General features: G+C 41.6%; 1 protein-coding gene across 9 annotated transcripts in view; it reads right to left on the bottom strand.

Moving 5' to 3' along the window:
* Positions 1 to 19,744, bottom strand: part of USP54 (ubiquitin specific peptidase 54) — a 479,705-nt gene that overhangs the window by 99,049 nt on the left and 360,912 nt on the right. For all 9 annotated transcript variants that reach the window (XM_030203404.1, XM_030203402.1, XM_030203407.1 and 6 more), the window contains 2 exons: positions 15,473 to 15,695; positions 10,696 to 10,835 (listed from right to left, as the gene is read on the bottom strand). In XM_030203404.1, the coding sequence (XP_030059264.1) occupies positions 10,696 to 10,835; positions 15,473 to 15,695 (363 nt within the window). The remainder of the gene's footprint in view (positions 1 to 10,695; positions 10,836 to 15,472; positions 15,696 to 19,744) is intronic.

Raw genomic sequence — 19,744 nt, 5'->3', positions numbered from 1 at the left:
ACCATGTCGAATGCACTAGACATATCGAATTAGAGGAGAAGGATGTTTTTGCCTGTTGCTATTTCCTGCTTGAATTTGGCTAGAAGAGTGAGTAATACTGTTTCCGTGCTGTAGAGGGGGGCGAAAGCCTGACTGTGATTCGTGTAATATTGAGAATTTATTTATGTAATCTGTAAGTTGTTTGGTTACCATTCTTTCCATCAGTTTGACCACCAACAGGATAGATGTTACTGGACAGTAGTTAGTGATTTCGTTTGTTTTTTCTTGGTATCTTTTGGTATTGGGGTGAGTAGCATATTGCCATTTTCCTTAGGGAAGAGGCCTTGCTGAAGCATGTAATTTAGGTGGGATGTGAGGTCTGCTATGAAGCGGTCAGGGGCGGATTTCATTAGGTAGCTGGGACAGGTATCTAGTTTACACTGAGTGTTGGAAAACCTACTAATCGCCTGGGTAACTGTTTCAACGGTAAGGAGGGCGAAGTTTAACCAGGTCCGATCTGCCGGGTATTCTCCAATGGTTGGGTCCAATTCATTAAGGAAGCTTTCAATGTCGGTGTTGTTCTGAGGTAGCATGTTGCGTAGGTTTACAATTTTTTCATTGAAGTACTTCGCAAGTTTATCTGCAGATGGGATGTCTATATTAGTGGTAGTGACCAAGTTGGCGTCTAGGAGTTTGTTCATGAATTGCTATAATTTCTTCATGTCTTTGTAATCTGTCCTTATTTTGGTTTTATAGTATGATCTTTCGGCCTGTCTTATTGCGTATTTGTATTTTCTTTGTATTTGTTTCCATGTGTTGAGTGAATGTTCAAGTGAATGCTCATCTTTTGTTTTATTCCAAGCTCGTTTGAGTTTCCTGGTTTGTGTTTTTAACTTTTTCAGTTCATCGTTGAACCATTGTGTTGAGTTATGCTTGCATGCGAGTTATATTGCTACAACGTCCAGAAACTCACCCTCCATAGCACAAATATTTGTGTAGTGATTTAAAAAGTTTTTATACTTAATTCCAGTAGAAAAAATTAATTATTGGCTTACTCTGGCAAATTTTTAATACACCAAAGAAAAGCCACAGAGGAGCAGAGGGCAAGAAACTGACTTCCAGCCTGGGAGAGAATTTTCAAAGGTTCTTTATTTAAGGGCACCAGAGAAATGACCTGATATGGGTCTGTGTTTCGATGGACACAGCCACCTGCCTCAGGGGTCACAAGGAACACTCTCTATGTAAACAGAATTTGAAACTGGTGCAATAGATGAATGTAGATTCCAGGAGAAAAAAAACTGTACTGGATCTACAGTGTGCAGTCTCTCAAAACAGCTCTCAACGCACAGCCACAATGAGTGATTTGTGAATAATATAAAAAATGGATTGATGTGAACAATACTATTGAAAACATACCACTGAAAACAACATTTTAAAAAAATGGACCGATAAAGAATGAAGGTGCTGATAAAGGAATGAATTGCATTTAATTATCCACCATCTGATGATCTACAAAAATATAATTTTTGAAAGCGTTATTTATGGTGATTAGGAGGCATATTTTCAAAGCACTTAGATTATTAGTCTTGGGGGTATGTTTACTAAGGAGCGTTAGCGTTTTTAACGCGCCTATAAATTTAAGGCGCATTAAATACTAACTCGCCTATACATTTCTATGGGCAAGTTAGTGTTTAATGCACGTAAACCATTTATGTGCGTTCAAAATGCTAACGCGCCCATAGCACCGCTTAGTAAACATAGGTCTAAGTGCTTTGAAAATGAGGCCCATAGTGTTAAAAAATATATGAGGTCTTTTACAAAGCTGCACTACCATTTTAGCTCGCACTAAAAATCAGCTTGCGCTAAATGATGAGACGCCCATTATATTCTATGGGCATCTCAGCATTTAGCCAAGCTGATTTTTAGCACAAGCTAAAAATGCTAGCGCGGCTTTGTAAAAGATTCTGTTAGTGAATGCAAATTGAATGAACATTCTGTTAATGTATAAATTAATGCATGCAAAGTTGATTAAAACATGTTTTAAAAATTCTAGCGCAAGTCTTAATGTATTAACAAAAAAGTTTTAACTGAACCAAATTCAAAATTGAGAAAAACTACAAAAATTAACCAAAACATTTTCTGTATACATCCACATGAACAATGGCATGAGGTATTGTAGAACTCTGTATACAATGCTTTGCTACATGCTGTGCTAGGACACTGGGAAATTTGTTTATTAAGAACAGTAATATGGTCACATGTTCTTCCTGAGTTACTTTTCAAGTAACTCCTTTCTGAAAGTCTCACGTCAGACCAGACTGTATAGACACAGCATTCGTTTACCTAAACTTCTAGAACTATTCTGTTCCTTTCTCCCTCCTCCTTTCAAGGAAACATCAAAAGAAACTAAGTGTTGCCATACTGGGACAGACCGAAGGTCCATCAAGCCCGGTATCCTGTTTCCAACAGTGGCCAATCCAGGTTACAAGTACCTGGCAAGATATAAAAACAGTAAAATAGATTTTATGCTGCTTATCCTAGAAATAAGAAGTGGATTTTCCCCAAGTCCATCTTAATAATGGCTTATGGATTTTTCTTTTAGGAAGTTATCCAAAACATTTTAAAACCCTGCTAAACTAGCTGCTTTTACTACATTCTCTGACAAAGAATTCCAGAGTTTAATTACATGTTGAGTGAAAAAATATTTGCTCCAATTTTTTTTAAATTTACTACTTAATAGCTTCACTGCATGCCCCCTAGTCCTAGTTTTTTTGGAAACAGTAAACAAGCGATTCACGTCCACCCATTCCATTCAGTATTTTATAGACCTTTATTATATCTCCCCTCAGCCGTCTCTTCTTCAAGCTAAAGAGCCCTAGCTGCTTCAGCCTTTACTCAAAGGGAAATCACTTTCGTTGCCCTTCTCTGTACTTTTTCTAATTCCACTATATCTTTTTTTGAGATGCGCTTACCAGAATTACACACAATATTCGAGTTGCAAGGAAGAGGGTTTCAAAGTATCACCGACGATGACACCTAGATCCTTTTCCTGGTCACTGACTCCTAATGGGGAACCTTGCATCACTTCCTACTCAGGACTGGTTCATGCAATCAGCAGAGTAATCCTGAATGGACAGAAATTCTTAGCATACTTTTGAAGCAACTACACCATAACTCAGGATACAAAGGGTAGGCTGGCTCAGTATGATGTGAGATTAACTAAAAGAAATTATCAGGGTAGTATTCTACCATATCTCACCCCAACCACCACTAGGTGTGATCTATCAAAGCAACCCCTTTTCTAGAGAAGATTGTGCATGGCCTGGAGAACTCTAGAACCAAAGCCTCATCTACAGATGTCCACTGTCAGTATAATAATGCTTAGTGAGAGTGTTATATTGATTTACAATTAGCCTAGTTTTTGTACAGTTGGTCTATTGCAGTTACTAGGAAAGGAGTTGTGTCAACCTGAATTAATTTATCTTATGGAATGCCACCAGGATGATCTTTATCAATCTTACCATCTTTGAGCCTGTGTGATTTTTACCACATGGAGGATATTCAACTTACTTTTCTAGTTTTAAAGAACAGATTGATTAAGAGCTTAGAAGAGATTTCCAACTGGCTCCTGATGTGCAAAACTGGCATTAAACATCCAGAAAACCATGAGATTTGACAATACAGCTACAACTGTTTTTCCATTCAGGACATCTTTCTACTGAATGTATTTTATTTCTGTTGTAAACGAGTTCAGTGTGAAATTGGATGCTCAGTTTAACCTGGAACTGCATGTAGCTTTAATGGCACATGGGAAATAATTCTATAACTGTGGGTCTATAGTTAGGCATCTTCAGGGTGCCAACTCTATAAAGGAAAGTAGGAGCCCACTTCCCTTTATAGAATACTAGTGTAACAATAAAAATATGCACCCATAATTTGGGCATGAGCACAAACGTCAGCCATAGAACTGGCATATGTGCTTGCACCTAAATACATAAGTACATAAGTAATGCCACACTGGGAAAAGACCAAGGGTCCATCGAGCCCAGCATCCTATCCACGACAGCAGCCAATCCAGGCCAAGGGCAACTGGCAAGCTTCCCAAACGTACAAACATTCTATACATGTTATTCCTGGAATCGTGGATTTTTCCCAAGTCCATTTAGTAGTGGTTTATGAACTTGTCCTTTAGGAAACCGTCTAACCACTTTTTAAACTCTGCCAAGCTAACCGCCTTCACCATGTTCTCTGGCAACGAATTCCAGAGTTTAATTACGCGTTGGGTGAAGAAATATTTTCTCCGATTTGTTTTAAATTTACTACACTGTAGTTTCATCGCATGCCCCCTAGTCCTAGTATTTTTGGAAAGCGTGAACAGACGCTTCACATCCACCTGTTCTACTCCACTCATCATTTTATATACCTCTATCATGTCTCCCCCTCAGCCGTCTCTTCTCCAAGCTGAAAAGCCCTAGCCTCCTTAGTCTTTCTTCATAGGGAAGTCATCCCATCCCCGCTATCATTTTAGTTGCCCTTCGCTGCACCTTTTCCAATTCTACTATATCTTTCTTGAGATGCGGCGACCAGAATTGAACACAATACTCAAGGTGCGGTCGCACCATGGAGCGATATAGAGTAGTTACTTACCTGTAACAGGTGTTCTCCGAAGACAGCAGGCTGCATATTCTCACAAGTGGGTGATGTCACGTTGGCCCCGGAGGGGCGTTCCGTCGCGCGAGCGATCGCACCGCGCATGTGCGCACACATCTTCCCGTTCGCCGTGCGGACACGTCCCTCAGTTAAATCCAAAAGATGAAGGAGACAACTCCAAAAGGGGAGGTGGGAGGGTTTGTGAGAATATGCAGCCTGCTGTCTTCGGAGAACACCTATTACAGGTAAGTAACTACTCTTTCTCCGAAGAAAAGCAGGCTGATATTCTCACAAGTGGGGTATCCCTAGCTTCCAGGCTTACACAACACAACAAACAGTGATCAATTGAGTCTCGCAACGGCGAGGCCAGAATAAAAATTGACCTGAAAAGAAGAAACATCTAAATGAGTGTAGCCTGGAACAGAACAAAAATGGGCCTAGGAGGGTTGGAGTTGGATTCTAAACCCCAAATAAGTTCTGCAGCCCCGACTGACCAAACCGACTGTTGCGTCGGCTATCCTGCTGAAGGCAGTAGTGAGATGTGAATGTATGGACTGATGACCACGCCGCAGCTTTGCAGATCTCTTCAATAGTGACTGATCTTAGATGAGCCACCGACTCAGCCATGGCTCTAATTTTGTGAGCCGTGACATGGCCCTCTAGAGTCAGTCCAACTTGGACAAAAACGAAGGAAATGCAATCTGCTAGCCACGAAGAAATGGTGCGGTTTCCGACAGCAACTCCTCTCTATTGGCATTAAAAGAAATAAACAACTGGTCGGACTGCCTGAGGGGGCTCGTCCGTTCCACGTAAAAAGTACGCAGCTTGCTTTCGCCAGGGCTTGTAAGATGAGGGAGAAAGAATGTTGACAAGACAATTGACTGGATCAGATGGTACTCCGATACCACCGCCAGTAAGAACTTTGGCTGCATGCGGAGAACTACTCTGTTAAGATGAAAAGTAAGGTAAGGCGCTTGAGCTACTAGAGTCTGAAGCTCACCGACCTTACGAGTTGAAGGAACAGCTATCAAGGAAAATGACCTTCAGATGGCAGGAATCCAGTGGCCCGAATTGAGCTTTCAGCAGCTGGATGAAAACGACATTGAGACCCCAAGATACTGGAGAAGGATTGATAAGGGCTTTGACCGAAGCATAAGAGCCAATTTTCAAAATTATTGGGGGTGCTAAGCCCAACAGAAATAACCCCCCCTAGACACATACAAGGAATTCTCTCAATATTGGGGGAGAAGTAAACCTCTCATGAAGTGGACAGCTAAAGGCTGACCTTTTATACGTTGATGATAAGCACTTATTGCAAGAAGATGAACACTGACAGAGTTGGTCTTGAGACCAGACTCAGACAGGTGTAGAAAGAACTCAAGCAAGGTCTGTATAAGACAAGAGGCAGGATCTAGGGCCTTGCTGTCACACCAGACGGCAAACCCCTTCCATGAAAAAGAATAACACCTCTTCGTGGAATCTTTTCTGGAAGCAAGCAAGACTTGGGAGACACTCTCTGGAAGACTCAACGAAATCCATACTCTCAACATCCAGAGCGTGTGAGCCAGAGATTGGAGGATGGGATGTAGAAGTGCCCCCTCGTTCTGCGTAATGAGAGCTGGAAAACATTCCAACTCCAGAAGAAGAGGGAACCATATCTGACGTGGCTAGAAGGGAGCGAACAGAATCATGGCTCCACAATCTTGCTTGAGAATCAGCAAAGTCTTTTCCACCAGAGGTATGGGAGGATACGCATACAGAAAGCCTGTCCCCCAATGAAGGAGAAAGGCATCCGATGCTAGCCTACCGTGAACCTGCAGCCTGGAACAGAACTGAGGGACTTTGTGATTGGACTAAGTGGCAAAAAGATCCACTGAGGGGGTGTCTCACTCCCTGAAGATCTTTCGAGCTACAGCCACGCTCAACAACCATGACTGTAGCATTATCCTGCTCAGCCTGTCGGCCAGACTGCTGTTTACGCCAACTAGATAAGTGGCTTGGAGAAAACATGCCGCGCTGGCGGGCCCACCGCTACATCTGCATGGCATCCTGACTCAGAGGGCAAGATCCAGTACCCCTTTGTTATCGAGTACATCTCAACCCGTTTGGTTGAATTAGAATAATTTGGTTAGATAGCTGACCCCAGGAGGGATGCAACCTTCGTCAGCAGCTTTTGTGGCTGAGGAAGTTGGAAGGGACGCCCCAGAATCAAATTGGAGAGAATTGACCACCTCTGAAGGGAATTCCGAAAACTGGTGAACAGTTGGGTCACATCCTCCAGATACCCTGAACTTGATACCACTGGGAAGCTAGGATGCACTGAGCGGATGTCATGTGTAAATGTGCCATGGGAGTTACGTGAACTGTGGAAGCCATGTGCCTAGAAGTCTCAATATTTACTGTGCTGTAATCTGTTGAGACGGGCAATCATCGTGTTAAAGGAACACATGCACTCCCAGTCCATGAAGAGACGCTGCAACAACAGCCAGGCACTAGGAAAACATTCTCTGGACGCAAACTGGGTATAAGTATCCTGTAAGTCCAGAGAGCATAGCCAATCGTTTTCCTGAAGTATGGGAAGAAGGATGCCCAGGGAAAGCATCCTGAACCAAATATATGTGTAGGCCCCTTATGTCTATGATGGGACGCAACCCACAAGGAAGCACCTGGAATAGAATCTCAACCCTTCTTGCCCTGGTGGAACGGGCTCGACTGCATTGGCGCTGAGAAAGGCGGAGAGTTCCTCTGCAAGTACCCACTTATGATGGAAGCTAAAGGATTAAGCTCCCAATGAGCAATGTGGAGGGTTTGATTCCAGATTGAGAATGTATCCTTAGGTGAAGATGGATAGTCCAGGACCTCGAGCATCTGGGGCCTTGGGCTGATTCACAATCTCCACTGTAATGTGTCCAGACAGATAGAAGATCTAGAGAATTCTCAGCAGAGAAAACCCCATGACCTTCATGTTCATCAGATGAGCCATCATTGAATTGAGCTAACAACTCAGACAGAGCAGCTCAGATCCAAACCCGTCCGACATGGAGGCCCAGTAACCTCTACGACGGGGTCGAGAAGTTGACTCTCCAGACGACTCCAGTGAAGGAGAATCGACCCAGTAGGCTGCGAACACCAATACCGGAGGCAGCATCGGTGAAGGAGATCTAATCCCAGGTGAAAAGCTAGATGCCGCAGGAGGCGCTAGCACCAATGGCACTCGATGGTACCCATGGTACCGTGTCCATAACAGAGATGGGACCGATGGTACTTATAGTACCCATGGCACCGACGGTACTGATGGTACACATGGTACCGATGGTACCCATGATACCTGGTACCAATGGTATCCATGGTACTGATGGTACCGATGATAGTCATGATATCTGGTATCGATGGTAACCATGGTACCCATGACATCTGGTACTGATGGTACCCATGATACCTGGTACCGATGGTACCCATGGTACCGATACCTGGTACCGATGGTACCCATGACATCTGGTACCGATGGTACCCATGATACCTGGTACCGATGGTACCGACGTCCGATGCCAGGATACCTCCATAACAGAGGGAGCAAAGCTCTGAGCACCGATGGTACTGACGTCCGCCGATGCGCCCGAATGACCTGCAAAGCAGGAGGCGCCGAGGCAGGTGGAGACCCACTCAATGCATCACTGTACCCAGCGTGCATCGGTCTCTATCGGACTCAAAAATTGATCTCCTTTGGACATCCCTGGCAAGTAGCATACGTCTCGTCATTTTGAGACACTACTTGCACTTCTCAGGGAGATGATCCGGCCCAAGACACGTCCGCCGATGCGCCCGAATGACCTGCAAAGCAGGAGGCGCCGAGGTGGGTGGAGACTCACTCGATGCATCCGGTTGCAGCGGGTACAAGGCTTAAAGTCAGTGGTGTGCTGGAGCAGGCTCTCACAGCTCTCGAGAGCCATTTGTTAAGTTTTTAATAATTTTGGGACTTTAACAAATGGATTCCTAAAATGTGGGCTTGGCCTCCTGAATTCTCTTTTACTTTGCTGGCGAGAGAGAGCCCACAGATAACAATTTACCAGCACACTCTTTTTTAATAAGAAAAAAGAAACTTATAAAGAAATACCTATAAGTTTTGATTCTCATTTCAGGCACAGCCCCTTGTGACTCTGGCAATTACTTAACCTTTCCTTGCCCCAGGTACAAAAAGTACCTGTATATGTAAGCCACAATGAGCCTGCCATGAGTAAAGTACAAATGAAAAAATAAAGAACACCCAAAAGGGTAAAATAAAAAAGAGATTTAACTCCGAGGACCTGAAGAAAACGCAGAAAAGAACTGAGGGGCGTGTCCGCACGGCGAGCGGGAAGATGTGTGCGCACATGCGCGGTGCGATCGTTCGCGCGACGGAACGCTGTTAAAGAGATTTTTAGATTTTGCTTTAAAATCCTCCGGGGCCAACGTGACGTCACCCACTTCTGAGAATATCAGCCTGCTTGTCTTCGGAGAAAACGGCACTATAACATCCTCACACCTGTTTTCCATACCTTTCCTAATAATACCCAACATTCTATTCGCTTTCCTAGCCGCAGCAGCACACTGAGCAGAAGGTTTCAGTGTATTATTGACGACGACACCCAGATCCCTTTCTTAGTCCATAACTCCTAACGTGGAACCTTGCATGACATAGCAATAATTTGTGTTCTTTTTTCCCACATGCATCACCTTGCACTTGTTCACATTAAATGTCATCTGCCATCTAGCCGCCCAGTCTCCTAGTCTCGTAAGGTCCTTCTGTAATTTTTCACAATCCTGTCGCAAGTTAACGACTTTGAATAACTTTGTGTCATCAGCAAATTTAATTACCTTGCTAGTTACTCCCATCTCTAAATCATTTATAAATATATTAAAAAGCAGCAGTCCTAGCACAGACCCCTGAGGAACACCACAAACTACCCTTCTCCATTGTGAATACTGCCCATTTAACCCCACTCTCTATTTCTTATCCTTCAACCAGTTTTTAATCCACAATAGGACTTTTCCTCCTATCCCATGACCCTCCAATTTCCTCTGTAGCCTTTCATGAGGTACCTTGACAAATGCCTTTTGAAAATCCAGATACACAATATCAACCGGCTCCCCTTTGTCCACATGCTTGTTTACTCCTTCAAAGAATTGAAGTAAATGGCAGAGATACATGCATAACTTATAGTATTCCACAAGTTACTCAAGCGAACCCCACCCATGCTGTTCCCAGACTCCACCTTTATATATGCCTACCTGTAAAATACACACTATGTAAGATATGCATATATTTACAGAATAGTGTTTAGCCAGATTTTGGCATTTACACATATGTGCAAACATTCATGTATATATACCATTATTCTAATTATATATGCACATAATCAGCAAATATATGTTAGTACATACTTTATAGAATGACGTCATAATACTTTCTCAAACCAAGATTAATCAGTAGGCTTTGACGGTTTTTGCACCACGGCTATTTAAATGTTGTTACACTGGCTTCCTGTCAAGGTTCAGGCTCAGTTTAAGATCTTGTTTTTGACTTTCAAAGTTAAATAGAAAAACTTGTTCTTGATCTTTCCCTGCTAGTCTCAGGTCACAGACTGTGGAAATCTACCCCGCGCTCTGCTTCTCAAATCGCTGGAGTTGCTGTCAAAACCCATTCCACCCATCCAAATCCATCTTTCCATAATCAGGACATAGACCATAAAAGTATATTTTGTTTTGTCACATATGGGACACAGAACATAGAAGTCTGCCCAGTACTACCCTTATTTCCCTACTACTGGAATTCCTGTCTAAGCACCAAATGATACAGAGGTGAGGTTCTCCAGCACACGATTAAGCCATATTCTAAGAGACTAATCAATTCTTGAAATCTAAATGAATACTGCCAAGATTCCCTAGTCCTTAGCTTCACCATCTTTCTTCCAATATCTTCTTTCACCTTCTGACAGCAAATACATAAAGGAAGGAGACCTTGAACCGTATTGTATGTAATCAGAGTATAATTTCTTCCATGTGCAAAAGACAAGTCATATCCCTTACCTGTGCAGGTCTGATGGCCATTTGTCCAATTCCCAAGAGATGAAGAAGAATCTGCCATTTCTAAGATGCTGCTGCTCTGAGATTTAGGGATGTGACGCCAGGAAGGAACCAAACCTGCACTCTTCTTGATATGATAATCTCTTCAGAAAAAAAAATCATATTAATCATAATTTAAATCTCAGATCACTTAGGAAGCAATTCTGTGACAGCCTATTCTTTAAAGAAAGCAGATGCCTACTTTCCTTTACAGAGTACTAGCATAACAGCTAAAATAGATGCCTATAATTTAGGCATGAGCACATATGCCAGCCATAGAGCTGGTGTAAATGTTTGCACCTAAATGCAGGAGACACACATATAGACTCTGCCCATGTCCATATCCACCTGTCAAATACACACTATAAGATATGCTTGTGTTTACAGAATAGTGCGTAAGCGGACTTTCGGCATTTACTGGGAATACTCCAGTGGAAATTTTAGGCAAGATAAAGAGGGTAGGTACTTAGTGGAAACAGGGCCATTATAATAATAATTCTATAACCTAGGTATCCGCATTTATGCGTATCTTGTGCATGTAAACATCTAGAATACTAGAACTTAATGCATGACAAGTGCACACTTACCCACAAAATTGCCAGCAGGGCACCTAAGCACTATTCTGTAATGGCACGCCTAATTTACATGTTGCAAAAATGTAAAGGGGGTATATAAATGGGCAGAGCTTGCAGTTACATTTTAGACACCCACACTTATGCTGGGTCTATGGCTGGTGGCACTGTGGGCATGTAAATATTAGCTGCACCTATTCTTTAAAAAGTATTACCATGTAAAGTTATGGAGTGTTTCCTAGTCTTTAGATTAAACAATCAGTACACTTTTAATCATTCTACTCCCTGAAGTGCCCTAACCTCTTAAGCCTTTCCTCATATGAAAGAAGTTCCATCCCTTACTCATTTTGGTTGCCCTTCTTTGAACTTTTTTTCTAATTCCACTAACTTTTTTGAGATGCGGTAACTAAAATTGCACACAATACTCAAGGTGAGGTCGCACTATGAAGCAATCCAAAGGCATAACATTCCTTGCCTTATTTTCCATCCCTTTCCCAACATTCTGTCATTTCCTAATATTCTGTTTGCTTTCTTGGCTGTCATTACACACTGAACAGCAAATTTCAACATATTGTTCAAAATGACATTTAGATCTTTTTCTTGGGTAGTGACTTCTAATGTGGAACCTAGCATCAGGAGACACACAGGGTACCAATGACATAGGAAAATGTGAGAGAGAGGATCTGAAAGCCAAATTTAGGCTCTTAGGTAGAAAGCTCAAATCCAGATCCTCTAGGGTAGCATTTTCTGAAATGCTACCCGTTCCACGCGCAGGGCCCAAGAGACAGGCAGAGCTCTGGAGTCTCAATGCGTGGATGAGACGATGGTGCAGGGAGGAGGGTTTTAGATTTGGTGCACAGATTACAAATATAGAGTATTATAAAAATTGCTCCCAGCCTGTTTCCTCTAATTTGCGGTGGTGAAAAGATGAGGGTTGGGGAGGGGGAATGCCAGTGGGAGAGTTGCACAGTGTGTAACTAAAGTTCAGTTTGATCCTGCCTTCCAGTGCTGAGTGCCTGGGATAGGTAGCAGTTGGGGGGGAGGGGGGGGGGAGAAAAGGTTCAGGAGACTCACTGGGCCAACCAGAGTGTCTTTGCTGGGTAAGGAAGTCCAGGACCCCACTGGGCCACCAAGGACATTTGCATTTTGTTGTGTCTCCCTTCCTTTCAGTGTAAGAGCATATTCCCATTCATACACTAATAGGAGGGGAGACAAAATGGCTCTATGTAGTAAATGCTGGCAGATTACTGTGCCAGTATACACCGATTTTTTTTAGTAGCACACATTTTTCTCTAATGCCATAGTAATTTGCTTGCCATTAATTTACTGTCTGGACAATAAAAAAAATTCAGCCCCTGTGTTAGAATGTTTTTCTCTCTAAATACATGTTTTTATTATAGTTTTTAAAATAAAAATACAAAATATGGAAAAACAAAATCCTGCACATAATACCACTAAAAATGCCACCCCCCCTTTGCCTTTCAAACGAATGATCCACCCTCTCCAAAAACACAATCCCCCCAACACCCCTAAAAATGCCACCCCCCCTTTGCCTTTCAAACGAATGATCCACCCTCTCCAAAAAAACAATCCCCCCAACACCCCTACTTCTATCCCCAATATCTCCTCCCTCATACAGTCATCTTTAATCACGTCCTTGTTGACTTCCACTGTGGTTCTTTCAGTACACATCTCTGTTTCTAATTAATATAAACCCCACCCTTCCCATCACTTCTCCTCCTTTATCCCCCCTCATCCCATCAATTCTTGAATTTTGGTCCAATCTTCTCCAATTCTAGCCAAGAAACCTCTCCGCTTATCTGTAAATTTTTCCAGCTCCATCAAAAGTCTCACATGTTGCCTCCAATCAGATATAGTAAGTCCCATAGTGCTGTTCCACTTCATTGCTATTTCACACTTTGCAGGTGCCAATTCTATGCACTTTACTTGATATTACCAGCAAAATCCTCTTCTGTCACCCAATCCAAGCAGACACTTGGGAATGGAACTAAAGTCCGTCTCCAAACACCCTGACAATGTTCTAGTAACTTTGGCCTACTATTCCTTGAGTTTTGTATAGGACCATGATATACGTAAAAATGTCCTCACCTCCTCCCCACACCTCACAGTTCAATTTTTGTGATCTTTTGTTCTGTATTTGGTATGATAGTAATGGCAGTTGGAGAGATTGGAGGAGAGGCAGCGATTGGGAGGGCCCACTCCTTTATTTTCTGACCTGGGTCCCAGCATGTCTGACCCTTGCTGTAGCTAGTGGGGATCACCAAGCATGGCCAGCTGAGGACCTCCTCCAAAAGCAGCCAGAACTCCCTTCTACAAAGTTCTGCAGTGTGCAGTACCATCATTGAGTCACAGACAACTATACATGTATAGGTTGTCAACATCGGTGGCTCAGATATGCTGCTGCTGCCTGCCAAACTTGGTAAAATGGAGTTCTGGCCACCTTCAGAGGAAGTCTTCTGCTGAAGCTAAAGTATTTATATTGCATTTTGAGTTGTGAGGTGCTGGGGAAGGGTTGAAGAGTGGGAATAGGGCAGGGGAAGAAAAAATGTTGTGCCCACCCAAAATTGGCTGTCTGGCTACGCCACTTATCCAAATCCTGTTCTCACTTCAACATAAAATTACGTTTATGAAAGTCAAACCCCCTGAAATATTTGTATAACAGTGACTAAGGGCCCTTTAACTTCCCCAGAGCCACCCATAGATTTTCTAACCCCTAATTATCCTCTTTAAGCCAGCCCTGCGCCACCATAAAGTAATGTATCTGCATGTATGTAAGGAAATCCCCAGTGGCAAGTTGTATTGCTCCTGTAAATCTTTAAATTAAGCTGGGCTGTTTGTTATGGAAAATTACAGTTAGACAAGTTCCACTATATATGATTAATCTTGTACATTATACATTAACGAACCATCTATATAATTTTCAGAACTTGCCATTATTTGACCTCCCAAGTCCTAAAGGTATCACATCAAAGAAGCTTTTTAATTGTCTGTCTGCTTTTCAAGCTGGAAAAGTTTGGAATTTTTACCAGATAATCTTAGAAATATTACCAATTATATTATACTTAAGAAAGGTCTGTCTGAAGACATTACTGTTTCAGATCTATGTGACAAAGAAATGATCTGATTTATGGTTACTTTCTGGGTTTTTTCTTATTATTATTAGTAAATTATATTGTTTCAAGTTCAAGTTCAAAGCATTTTTTGTATTTCTATTATGTAACTTCCTGGACTACTGTAATCTGCCGTGAACTATATTTATGGGAAATGGCAGGCTATAAATTAACTGTAACTGTAAATTCCACTAACTTCCCAGAATCCAATATTTGTTGAAACCACACTACCTCCTCCCCCCACCCCCTCAAGGCTCAAAAATATTCTCTCTCTTCCTGCCCCAAATGTGGATTCAAACCTTATTGATGCCAGTGTTGATGCTCCTTTACCTACCCCTTCATGTCTCCGCACCTTGTCACAGACTTTGAGCAGGTGGCGTTAAAATGGATTTATAAGGCCCTTCAGTTTCTATTTAGTATTAGTCAAGGTCCGTAACAAATGTTTCAATGCAAAAGAAGGGTGATAATGTTGCTCTACTCTACTAACATGTTTACCCTCCCCTAGTTTCCAATCAAGAACTTTTGCAGTTAAGTAGACCAATAATACCAAAGTATTTAGGACTGCTCTCCCTCCCAATTCCTGACTGTGCCACAAGATCCTCTTCAAGAGTCTCGGGAATTTCTCTTCCCATATAAAAGTAAAAATTCTCACTGTATCGCAATCAGAACACCTTTAGACGCCCATACTGGAAGGATATCAAATAAAAACAAGAGTTGGGATATGATAGTCATCTTAATGACTAAGATTTCCCCTCACCAGGATAGCCAGTACTGCTTCCACTGACTTAAATCTAAGGTTATCAGATGAATTATTTTTTGATAGTATGTGTTAAGACTGTTGTGCCCTGGAGCTTAGCACACTGTTCCAACACATGGCTTATAACACAGGCCCCTCAGTTTGCAAACTCAAGCTTCCAGTTTTGCAGTTTTGCATTGCTTTTAGTATATAACTCTACACATACACCTTAAAGCCAAATTGTAAACTCTAGTAAGAAAAAATGAAGAAATGAAAGTCAAGTTTAGTTTGTTTTTTTTCACCTGTAAGAGCCAGAACTATCTGACAAGGGTATATCCATACTGATGGGACTGTTGCTGTTGCGGTCGCTGCTCTCATAGCCAGATTCCATTCTCTGAATTAGGCAAGGCTGCTGTTGATCCACCAGGTGATGGGTACCTCTGCTTTTGTATTTGAAGTCCAGCTGATGATCTCTATTTTCTGAAGTGCTGTTTTTTCGCTGCTCACCCTCCAACAGTTCCTTCGCTATTAAGTGATGGAACAAAGAGTAAGTTTTAAAACAATCAAGTTCTCATTTTGGAGATAATTTTATACAGCTCTTACTACGTGCAAAGCTTGTTTTACAAATGATAAAAATGCTTTTATTAATTTCCTCCACCACATATATGCAAAAAGAGCAGGCACATGGAAAATGTATCTTTTTTAAGTGATCTGCATATAGGTGTGCAGTTTAAGCAGAACACAGATGGAGTTGTAGTATACACAATATTTTATAACATAAACAGGTACATTTATAATGAACATGCACACCTTTTTCAGAGAAGGTGTAAATTTGCTCATGGGCATTTGCACACTATTAAGGCTGCTTCTAGGAGTCTCTCTTAGGCACCTATATTGCTTTTATAAGGAGAAAATTATGTCTTCCCTGATAATTTTCTTTTCTTTAGTCCTACCAGACCAGTCCAGAACCTGTGTATTGTGCCCGTCAGCCAAGAAATTTGGAGACAGAGATTCTAGAATTCCAGGCTCTAACCTATAAGGGAACTGTGCTGCCTCAGGTGTTCAGTATTTCAACTGACCAAGAAATGGCTTTCATGTACTTACTTCTGTTCATCTGTCATATCCATCCATTATCTTTAACAAAGAAGGCACTCTTCTGCTCTACTGACACACAGTTCTCCAAATGATACAGAATTTGCCTCAGATAGGTTAAAGGTATGCAAACTAGAAACACCTTGAACTGTGAAAGTAAGACCTGGAACAATATTCCAGAAACAGAAGAACGGCCATTAATATTCAACTAGGGCGAGTCTCTGAATTGGTCTGGAAGGAGTAAAGGAAAGAAAATGATCAGGTAAGACATAATTTCTCCTTCCTTAACGTCCTTACCAGACCAGTCCAGAACATGTGGAATATAGCAAAGTAATGCTTAGAAAGGAGTGGGAATCCATTCTCCTGCTGGAATTACTTTATTTCCAAAACTCAGGCTCCATTCATGCACTCGCATGAAGTCTACAGTAATCTACAAAATGTAAGACAATTAACCTGTTAAAAGTAACAATAAATTATAAAACTATTAAATCTGACCCCACCAAAAAAGCCAAGCCTTGAAGAGCAGAATGGGATGGCTGCCCTCCACATAGCTGGTTCTTCCTTCGACTATCAATGAAAGATGATATTCATAAACTCAATGACCCTAGAAAAACCTGAGGATTCTTGTCTTGTTGGACCACTGAATAGGAACAGGAAAAGCCCAAACGACCTATGTCACTGAACAGCTCCAGGTGCCTATAGAGAAGGTGGTGAACCGTTAGTAGCCAAAAGACTTAATTTCCTTATTTTAGACCTTCTCGTGGAAATACACTACAAAGAAACTAGGGACGTGGATGGAAACTGATCTAATAGAACTCACACTCAAGACAAGCATAGGCCTGTCCCTGGACTTATACAAGATAAGAAACTTGAAGGATTCAATTACTAGGTTGAAATTCCAAAGAAATCAGGACTGAGCACCAGGACTAGATTCACATTTACTTCAGAGAAGATACACTAATTCTGGATGCATCACTATAGGCCTTCCTTACATGGCCTTTAATTACTTATCACTACCAGTATGTGGCCAAATTCCCAAAATAAATAAATGCCACAATTCTTATCCTGAAATAAACAGCTTCCAGAGTAGTGCAGGGCTAACAAGAAGCCAAGGCTGGGAAACTAGAGGATTCTGAATGAGCTTGGTGGAATACATAAGGGAGGAATTATATTGCTATGAGACCCAGCACCAGCTTGAGTCCTTTTATTTAACTTGAAAGCCAAGTCCTGGGGAATAATTTTTTTCCTTTTTTTTTCACTCACCTGGAACCAAGGAAGTGTCTGCTATGAAATGCTGTGAAAGAATAATGTAATCCTAATATTTGAGCTGGAAACAGACTGCACAAGTAAGGAAGTACATAAACATGGACAAATTTCCACTTGCCAGTTTGCTTGTGAAACTTAGAAGCATACTGAACTAATATCTGCCTATTAGTTCCTCTAGGAATTGGACCTGTTGTCCTCTACAGGAGGCTTTGAAGCCATGAGACTCCCATTAACACCTTCCTTAAGCAAGAATATTTGACACATCAGATCTACCATGGTGACCTTCCGGGCCTCTAGACAATAGCTTGACTGCTCAAGAAGTCTTTGGATAAGCTCAAGTAATGTTAGGATTTTAAAACTCTGAATTTTTAAACAGGTTTTTCTGAGTTCACACCAAACACCCTTCCTCTGAGGCTACAGCAAGAGGACGAGGGCTTGAGAGTAGGATCCTGAACTAGTTACTTAGCCTTAACATCATACATATCATGATTGAAATCCCAAATGCTGTGCACCTGGGAGCATAGGAGGGCTTTCCTTTGTCTCCTCAAGCCTGCACTCGTAGCAAGTAAAAATTCTTGAATATAGGCACTATCAACTGTTGCTGCAGATTCAGACAAGGTTGAAACTCCTGTATAACTTGCACTATTAAATCACAATACAGTGCTGTCACTCCCTACTGAACCTCTAGCTGTGGAACCTTAGCCTTTTTGGCAAGGCCAATACAATAGTATCTAGTCTGCACAGCTGTTTATTCCCTTTCCTCAAGCAAGCATGCCACGTGTTTCAGTTTTTACCCTTGTTGATCAGCCAGAAGAGCCCTACTCAGTAAAACAAGAGCATAATGGACTGAAATGCTGGAAGAATATTGGAAACCACCTTGTTCCCAAGAGGAAAAGTACTTCTTTTATGCTTAAAAAACTCCAAAGCTCAAGGGTTTTAGACATGACTAGAGACCCTACCCAAAACCAGTAGACAGAAAACCTTTGTACATTAGCACAATGAGGCATACTGGGAATAGTGCTAGGATCCCTAGATTACTGTTGGAATTAATAATCTACTTTTACACAGTTTCAGTTTGTTATGCATTAACTGACCCTACTGCTTGAGCCCCCAAAGTCTTTTAAATTCACAGACCTATGTGCAAAGCAAAAAGGCATGTCTGAATATGAAAGGAGGAAGGAAAACGCTATTCTTCTCTAACACAGTCCCACAATAACCTCAACAGGTTAGTAAGGGCATACACCAGAACACTGATTTTAAACAATTCTAATAAATTTATAATTAGTGAAGGGGTACACAGAGAGTTCAGTATGGGTTACTCCCACAGCCGAGTTGATCTTAGTGAGTCTGGCCGCGAAGTGGCTCACTAACACGCTCCATACATCATATTTTACTCTCTTTGTGTGTCTCCCCGTTTTTTGTGTAGGTGCAAATTAATGAAAATACTAACATTGGTATTTGTCCAAACAAAAATCAATAAAACCTGCTGGTGAAACTTAAGAAAACTTAATTTACTAAATAACTGAAGTCACTAAGACCACACATTTTATACAATATGCACTGGAAAAATAGAGACAAAAGGAAACAAGCTTATCTGAATCATGGTCAGTTTTTCTCAATAGTTTCTGAAGTTGTTTCCTAAAGTTTCCAAGTCTACGGGGAAACACAAAAAGAGAATAAAATATGATGTATGGAGCGTGTTAGTGCTAGTGAGTCGCTTCGCGCCCAGACTCACTAAGATCAGCTCGACTGTGGGAACAGCGCATACTGAACTCTCTGTGTACCCCTTCACTAATTATAAGTTTATTACAATTATTTAAAATCAGCGTTCTGGTGTATGCCCTTACTAACCTATTAAGATTATTAAGGGACTGACTTTTTGAAAGTAGATTTTGATATTGTCTCTCCCGTGGGATTTCTTTTTTCAAAAGAAAACCTTAAGAACCAATTACTAACCCTCCTCCCAGACCTTGTCAGCTGACCCCACGCGGTATTTATGTTGGTGAATGATGAGATGAGTATATTTTGAGGATTTTACTGTTTGTAACTTTTTTTATGACTCTGTGCCAATTACTCTGAACAATTCCATATTTCTTAATTATTTGCTAGATAGTGCCTGTCACTTGCTTCACCACCGAGTCTCACTGACTCCAATTAAATGTAGCATTATCTACTCCAGGGGGAATGATGCACAAAAAAATTAAAACTTCTGCTCA

Source organism: Microcaecilia unicolor, chromosome 5 (assembly GCF_901765095.1).
Source record: "Microcaecilia unicolor chromosome 5, aMicUni1.1, whole genome shotgun sequence".
Taxonomy (NCBI): domain Eukaryota; kingdom Metazoa; phylum Chordata; class Amphibia; order Gymnophiona; family Siphonopidae; genus Microcaecilia; species Microcaecilia unicolor.
Note: the sequence above shows the minus strand (reverse complement) of the source record. Positions and strands in the feature narration are given on the sequence as shown.